This window comes from Stegastes partitus, unplaced genomic scaffold (genome assembly GCF_000690725.1).
Source record: "Stegastes partitus isolate 25-593 unplaced genomic scaffold, Stegastes_partitus-1.0.2 Scaffold1612, whole genome shotgun sequence".
NCBI lineage: Eukaryota > Metazoa > Chordata > Actinopteri > Pomacentridae > Stegastes > Stegastes partitus.
The window spans coordinates 167946-176764 of record NW_007579343.1 but is presented as its reverse complement, the minus strand read 5'-3'; the positions used below and the strand labels follow the sequence as shown (position 1 = coordinate 176764).

Genomic DNA, 8819 nt, shown 5'->3' with positions numbered 1-8819 from the left:
AGACAGGAAAGGTGGGGGAGAAGAAGAGGGGGAGGACATGTGGAAAAGGGCCATGAGCGGGACCCAAACTCATGACCTCCACATCGGGACTGTAGCCCTGTACATGGGACGCTAGCTCAACCAGGTGAGCTATAGTGGCGGCCCAAAAAAAAAAAAATTTGCAATTTTAAATCAAAATAAAACTCATCTTTTCCTGTCTTGATTTTAGTTCTTCCTGAAGTTGTCTTAGACATGTCTTGGTTTATTTTTATCATACCATTTTATTGCATGGGGCCTCCTAATCTTATATCTCTCTTCATAATTGCTTTTACTCCTACAGTCCAGTCTCTTTTCAATCTAGCTAATCAATCTGTCTTTGGTAAGTTTGTTCATGTGCTGGTGTCAATATGTAGTTATACTCGAGTACTTCTTGTTTGTATGCCGCCTCGTAACCGGGTCGTTATTGATAATGAGAAGCAGTTCTCAACTAACTTACTTGAAGGAATGAATGTATGAATGACTGAATGAAGGAAGGAACACTTTACATCCATTCTTGCACTTATGAATCACTACTGTATGTCACTAACTTCTCAACTTAAAGTGCAGACAGATTTTTTTTTAAAATTACTTTAGAGACACGTTTGTTTTTTTTGACTTTTTGTTCACTGTCTGCTTTAGGCTCTTCCACATCCACACAGATCTGTGCACTTCAAGGAGACTTTTTGCATTTGCAATTGGAATGTTTGGGTTTCTCTCTGTAATACGATTAGATCCCATTATCTATAGTATCCTGAGATAACGTGTTGTGATTTGTCAATTTATGTGTAAAACAAAATTGTTTATTTATACTTGTAGCCCAGTCATTGAAGAATTTTAGTGGATTAAGCCTTGTTCTGGTTTTAAGATCACTTGAACCTTGCTATGATCATGTAGTCAAATGGTTGTAGAGGGACATCATCCCACCTTAAACTGCTAGTCCCATAAACACCTTTAGTCTGGGTTTCAGTGAACACATTTAGGCTGTGCTCAAAGATGTGATTCAGTTCCTTTGCTTTGGATTAAAAAATAAATTCAAGAAAAAAAAAATACAAAAATCCATCACTACCTTCAGTTCTAGTTTACACAAGGGTTGGGCAGCAACCAAGCATCAATCTCTGACACCAGGTTCAATTGCATTTAAAGATGTTATTTGTCTGACCTAGTGGTGACAAAGAACAGTCTGGAGTTGATCCACAAATCACAGGAAGATGAACTGAGATTAAGCATTGTGCAACAAACCAAGATGGATTAAATCGCAAGAAATCAGTGTTTATTTCAACACTAAGAGAAACACAACTGTAGTGCATACATTTTTTTTGGAAAAATTACAAGTTCAAGGGCCAGTGCTGGTGTCCAATAACAAAAATCACATTGGCTGTTTTCCTCAGTGCCTGCTCATTACTAGATGCTCTCATAGACTTCAAATCTGTACTGGATACCATTCTCCTCCTGCAGTTCCTGTGGCACTTCTGGAAACCTGGAGAAGAACATGTGCTTTTAATATATTTGCTTTAGAAAAGTTGCAGAGGAAAACAATACAAATGTTACTTGGCCATGAAAAGAAAGGCAAACAGAAAAATGATTTCCCAAACTGCTTCATATGGCCTTGCTGTGCTCACTCCACTTATTAAGTCCAGTGACATGAGAGGTCATTAGCTCACTTTCTGTTTGGTCTCCAGATAAACACTTTAAATTACTGAGATCTCAGCAATCAACTTGGCTAACACAATGTTCTAATAACTGAAAGACCTAAGGGCCCAAACTACTAAAGACTTGAGTGATACAAACTCTTAATTCCCTCAAAACTGTGCCAAGCATGGTCATGGTCTTACTCTGGCAATAGGCGATATTTTTCAGGACTGATTTCCGGGAAGAATGTGTCACACACAAATTGCTTCAGGATTCGTGTGACGTATATTCTCCTGGTTCCCGGCCTCTCCATCAACTCCTGGGTAGCCCAAAGCAATCACAACATAGTCAATAAAAGAAGAAAGTTCTGGGTGTGCTAAAAAACAAAAATCTGTAAACCCCAGCTAGGAAACCCACCAGATTCTTAAAAACAAACAAACAAACAACCAAAACAAAAAGATACAAATTAAAGAGAAAAAATAAATTACAAAAGAGAAACTAATGCAGCAGATTGGTTCTGCCGGAGGTTTTTTGGTTCCTTCCCACCGTTGCCATCTGTTTGCTCAGAGGGAGTCCAAAGGCTACTTTGGATTGTTGGGTTCTCTGTATAAATTTGTAAGGTCTATACCGTACTTTGTTAAGCACTGTGAGATGACGTGTTGCAAACTGCGCTATACAAATAAAATTGAATTGAATTGAATTGAATTGAATTGTGCAAGAGATGTGTGTAACTGCAGCTCATGCTGAATTGGTTGACCACCTGTCACTGACAGCAGCAACCAGTGTAACAATCACATTAAATATTCAGTAACTACCTATAGAATATTTCTAAGATAGTTAAACCCACTATACACCAGTTACCTAAAAAAAATATTGATTTTTCACAATTTTCCAGCAAGACTCCAAACTAATGGTAGGGAGAAAAAAACGGATGGAGGTACCTTGTAGACGGAGCTTCCTCCAATAACCCAGACCTGGTCAACCTGCTCAGCCAGCTCCACGTCAACGAGCCTGAGCGCTGAGTTGAAATCTGCTGCCAGATAGTGTGCTCCTGCTGGGGGCGCTCTGGAGGAAGATTGGCAGTTAGGTCAGTTAGAATTGAGCAATACTTGCATTTATTTGCAAAGAAACATTTCACTGCAGCACATTTTGGCCAAGATGCCTAAGCAGCGTAACATCCTGCTAAATGGCAATCATGGTATGTAAGGAGTCAAAGGGTAATTCCGTTTTTGTTCCACCTGGTATATTTCCCATTTATGCGTCTATGATTAGTTAAGATAAGACAAATGTTTATTCATTTGGGAGGAAATCATATTGCCAGATATTGCTCAGAAAACATTATTACAGAACATGAAAAATTCAGTGCTTCATATGTTGGTAAATTTACACATATTGACAACATGGAAACAACTTCTTACTTTGCATAGAGACAATGTATGAACCACTATGCACACCAATTTTTTTCACCATTTTGACAAACACAATAAAACTTTAATGCTGGCTTCTGATACTTGCCACGCATCAGACTGTACTGATGTTAGAGGCCCGAAAAGTTGTGAAAAGTTGACAAAGACTATGTTTAGGGAGGAAATACAGATGCATCTATGTAATTACACTTACAGGAAATTTCCGGTGCCCAAAGGCACCCGTGTTTTAAAATTTTGCACTTTTTTTCCATTTTCATTTAGTTCTGCTTGAAAGATAAGACATTTTCTGGTTTGAAAACATGACAGTCTCCTTTTGCTTAAAGAGACCTTTGTTGTTAGTCCCAAATAATAAATAAGCAAACCCTGAACAAAATGTGAGTTGTTGGAGCAACACCCAACCTGAAATGACACAGACTGACCGTTACTTTCTCTAGTGTTATGTATTCTGTGCGAAGACTGATCCAGGCATTGACAAACTGGTCGTCTGGTCAGTGTGGGAGGAAGTAACCATCAGTGCTTTGTAGATGTCTTTTTTTGGTTCAGCTCATTTGAGTCCTGTGAATGGTCTTGTACTGTCAAAGTTGTAAATTTGTATTGCGAGTCACAGCATAGATCGTTATACATTCCTGTCTACAACTCACAGTTGGAGGAAAAAGCCAAATTGTTTTCCATTTGGTTACTGCTAGTGATACTGTTGTATCTATGTTTGATGTAGGTATAGTTAAAATATTATTTTTCTAGAGTTCAGCAGTTTCATCAGCTGTTCTCAGTACGCTGTCCTTTCAGACAACTGCGCTGAATGATATGAATTGGCTAAGTTGAAGAAGGTGATAGAGTGATAGAGGTGAGTGATTCCTTTGTGCTGCAGAGGCAGGAAGTGGACAAGGTTATTGTGCAGTTGAAAATGAGAATTGTGCCACACTGGGGCACAATTCTGCCACACTGGGGCACAATTCTGCATTGTGTTAAGGATCATCTAGTGATTCTTATCCCCCAGAAAATTGTGGCCACCGGTATCCTCCATGCTGAGGCAGATTGAGTCTGTCCTCCTCAACAAAGACGGACATGCAAAGAATTCAAAAAACAAAAGATGGACTCTTAGTACTGCTGTATTGACTTTTGTTGCTTTGACTGAACTGTGGTACACGTACTTGCACTCTCTGCTGAGGACGATGTTGATCCTGTTGCTCAAAGGTCTGTTTTTCTCTGGGATAGAGAACCATGTCTTCCTGCCCATGATCACCACATTCTGCTTGCCTGCAAGACAGCAAGGTTTGAATTCATTCACAATCAATCTCTAACTTTCTCTGTTATTCATTTTAAATTTTGTAACTGACAGTGGAGTCCTTAACCTGTTTTGGTTTTATTTTATCAGAGAAGGCAATGATAATAAAACACTGATTTTATAGGCATGGTCAAATAATGTTTATGAGCAACTGAGCAGGAATAGACAGATTATTGACCTGACTGACTATTGGCTGGCTGATTATTACTGGCTGATATTTGGCATTTTTCCGATTAGTGAAAATTAAATGCGCTACTTTGGTTCCCATCATAGACTGTGTAAGAAAGATGGACATGGCTACTGTGACGTCACCCCCTGGTGTTGGGACTGAGACAGTAAGGTCAGGAGTTTGCTACTTCCTGGTCAGCATCTTGGATTTTCTTACAGCCAGAAGAGACCATGTTTAGAGAAAGGGGTGGAACCAGGGAGCAGTGATTGACCAGACTGACTCAGTCCCCAAGGCCTCTCTGCCGCCCACCTTTACTGGCTTATTCTGTGTTTACTGGGACTGCTGCAAAAAACGTTAGTCTCCGTAAGTGGAGCAAAACTCTACAGGTCAGTGCTAAAGTCATCTCAGTAACTGGCTGTTTTTTTCATGTCCACATCTGGATGATATCTACATATAGAAGAAGTAACCCAGTAATCGCTACTATAGCTGCAGTCATTGAGTGGAAGTTAACATCAGACTGTGTGACTACTCATGGTAAAACATGCTCTTGTGCTTCAAATTTGGTCTGTAAATCTCAGGTTTGTTTCCCAACAGTGATGTAAAATTGGGTTCGTCAGCATCCTAAATTTGTTACCTATTGACTGTAACTAAGTTTCCAAAACTTAAGTACTACTTTTGGGAAGCTACATATGTTTGTATATTTAATTTTGTTTTATTTTAACATGTCCCTTACTTGTGGAATTGTCTTTACATAAAGGCAATACAATACTTGAAAATTCCCTCAGAATCTAGACTTCTGGAAAAAGGTTGGACTTATAGCAATTCTCCCCATAGCACTGATAATACAAAATCCTAAACTAAACCAGTGTGTACATTTGTTTGCATTTCTTCTTCAGTGCACATATGTTGTATTTTAATACAGCCCGATTTTCAATAAAGCTGTTTGCATTTTTTGTGTGCAGTTGTCAGACAACAGAATGAGTATGAGATACTGACAAAAACGTAGCCTGTTAACATTACATGTTAAGCGGGGTCACTTCAAGCCCATTTCTCAGTTCCACCGCTGAACTGCTCCTTTTGTAACCTCAACATGCTGTGTCCATGTCCAACAGTCACATGGACACAAAGTTAGCAGCCACAGATGTCAGCAGCTGTGTGGTGGAAGTTGTTGCCCCTTCCACTCAATGAAAGAGAGTTTTCTTCCTAAAGGGGGCGGGGCTAAAATGAACCGTCTTTGCAAAATGTTGAGCTGATAATGCTGCTGCTCACTGGAACCAAGTCACCCATCAACTCCGAACCCAAATATTCGAACCGGAACACGAGCTGGATGTGAGTTACCTTTTACAGATGAAGTGGCTGTCATCTTCCGGAAATGCGCAAATTCGTTGCTATAAAAGAAAAGCAGAGGTCGGTGTAGTTCTTACGCAAATAGATAGATAGATAGATAGATAGATAGATAGATAGATAGATAGATAGATAGATATGGATCTGTCTACCACAGAGAGCTGTTCAGCCTGTGAGCCGGGCTGAGCAGCTCTCTGTGGTTCTACTGAAACGGACCAACTCGACTCACCCGAGTCGAACCGGATGCCATGGCAGGTGTCCGTTGTTGCCCATGCCCAGGTCGGGACACACTGCCACGATCCCGTTCAGAATGCGGGACATGATGAGCGGACCGAGCCTTCGTGGTGCAACTACAGCTTCCCGCCGGCAGAAGCACCGGAAGTGACGTCTCTTCTTCTTGGCGTAGTCCGGACGCTGAGAGCCGGCTCGGTGCAGCACCGCCACCTTGTGGCCTTATAATTTATGTTATAATAACATAGCAATGTGCCTATACAGGGCTCCCGACCATAGGTGAAGGGAGGGGAGGGGCCACAGGGACAATGCCCCTGCTGGAATCTGATTGGCCCTCTCTCGCCCCCCAGGTGAAATACTGTCTTGTCATTGAGTAGTTTCTGTGAGGAGTGCTGCTTTATGGGGGCGGGGTGAACAGAGTATTGTGGTAGTGTCTGTGACAGGAGTGGCTGGAACATAAAACAAGCACACCTCTTCACTCACTTCCACTCTGCACTTACGGACACTCTGAGAGGGTGAGTGTCAAATTCAAATGTGCGGTAACTTGAACACAAATGAATTACTGACATGTTTTATCTTAGATTTGCCCACTATCTTTAGTTTATCATTGAACATTTTGATGACAAAAAGCTGATGTTATTCGGTAGAGAAGCTTATGAAACGTGCCAACAGATGGTAAATAACCGTCAAGGGGTTCCTGTCAGGATCATATATATATGTATATATATATATTTTACATATATCTTTAATTCATATTTAGATAATCGAGTATTATTCTCTGCACCTCTTATTATATTAATCGCACATTATTTCATATTTTGATAATTTGGTGTTACTCTCCTCACCTTTTATTATCTTAATCTCACATTATCTTAAGGCATAATCAACACAATTGATAAACAATTGCAGCATGAGAAAGCGTAAGTGGAGACAGGATTTGGTGGTTTGTGTATTTCTCTGTCACAAGCAGGTATCTGTAGGAGGGAGAAACTGAGGGTGCAGAGTGGCAAGTCTCTGCACCTATGAGATGGTGAAAGAAGGCTCAAGGACATGGAGGGGCCAATCAGCTCACTGCAACACATTCTGTGCACATTCTCGTGTAATAGTGTAAGTACACTGGATCAGGGAGAGGCAGTCAGTCAGACTTCGTGCCCTGACATTAACTTTGTTGGTGCTAGGGTATGAGGTTTGATCCAGAGCTCTGTATGCTTATTCAACTATCTGATAAATAAATACATTGAGTGAGACCTAAATATCTTCTCCTGTTGCTTCATTAAACGAATGTGCAGGAGCCATCTTACACATAGTGTAATTTCTGGTAGATTGAGATTCAGCTCCAACATTCCTGCATTCATGATTATGTGACACAAAATCTTGCTACGGTGTGTTTTATTCTTCTTCTTGCATGGTTAGTTATCTTAACCCTATTCAGGACTTTCATGTTGCCGTACGTAGAAGGTCTTTGGGGGTCCATTGGACCCCAAGAAAGAATATGTGCAAAATAATTGTTGGTATTCATTATAGACATGTGTACGATGTTTAACAAATTTTCTGAACAGTTGACATATTTTTGGCTCCAAATGCATGACAAATGTCCCTCACCTGACTTCATGGAATATATATATATATATATGTATGTATGTATGTATGTATGTATAATGATAAAATAATTTAAATGGTTATATTTATCCAGTGATTTGTACTATAAAGTATTTATTTTTTAATTTAGCTCGTCAGTTTTGATGATTTTTAAATTCAAAATCGCTGAATTTTCGCAATTTCCCATTCAAATGCTTAGAAGAAAAACTGGGGAGGCAGCAGCGAGCTGAGCCTCACTTGGATTGCGCAATCCCTCACTACCTGCTGGCTGCCTGCAGTGTCAGCGTGCTGCTGTCTGTATGTCGCCAATAACATGGTTCAAACACATTTACTATATGAACTGATTTTCCATAGTTCAGCTGATGTATATAATAATGAACAGTGTTTTTTGTTACCAACGTGTTTCGTGTGCTGAGTGAACGGCTGAAAAGAGGTTCCAGGTGAGGCAGGCAGTTCTCTTGCCTCATGGCAGGGGGCGCTCGTGATCCCAGACATGCTTCTTGTGACTCCGTGGCTGCAGAGTAAGTGACAGCAAGCTAGACTATGGACAGTATCATAGACTGTAAAAAAGATGGACGTAGCAACCGACCCTGAAAAATGAAGCCAAGTGTCAAAAACTGGCAGTATCACTATGTCCGCTAGTTGCTGGCTCCAAAAAGCCCTGGCTCCAATAGACTTGAATTAGAAAAGAAGTGATCACAGACCACGAAATACCGCATTCCTACAGCTCAGGATTTTAAAAAAAATTTGTTTTCATAATCAAATTCAGAGATCAGGCGGCCAATCTGAAAATAAATCAATACTGAAATTTTTTAAATGGTCAAAATTTTGCGGGGCAAAGGGCGTGGCTGGCTTGATTGACAGTCGGCAGCGATGATGCAGATGAAGCGAGCAGAAGGCGATAAATGTGGGCGGGCAGAGAGGGCCTGCCTCTCAATCCGTCTGACCAATCGCTGCTCCTATGGTTCCGCCTCCCTCCGATGTTTTTTGCATCACTGGCTCCAGAAATCCAAGATGTCAACCAGGACGTAGCAAAACCCTGGCTTCATTTTCTCAGTGCAGAAACCAACGGGTGACGTCACGGTAGCTACGTCCATCTTCTATACAGTCTATGTAC

At 40.7% G+C, this 8819-nt stretch overlaps 1 protein-coding gene across 1 annotated transcript; it reads right to left on the bottom strand.

Annotated features, from left to right (window-relative positions):
- Positions 1-1266: 1266 nt before the first annotated feature.
- Positions 1267-6264, bottom strand: LOC103371587 (dihydrofolate reductase-like). The gene is made up of 6 exons (XM_008300959.1): positions 6102-6264; positions 5867-5916; positions 4226-4331; positions 2589-2712; positions 1851-1966; positions 1267-1495 (listed from the first exon to the last, which is right to left on the bottom strand). Exons 1-6 carry the CDS (start codon positions 6191-6193, stop codon positions 1420-1422), a joined length of 564 nt encoding a protein of 187 aa, XP_008299181.1. The 5' UTR covers positions 6194-6264; the 3' UTR covers positions 1267-1419.
- Positions 6265-8819: the final 2555 nt, after the last annotated feature.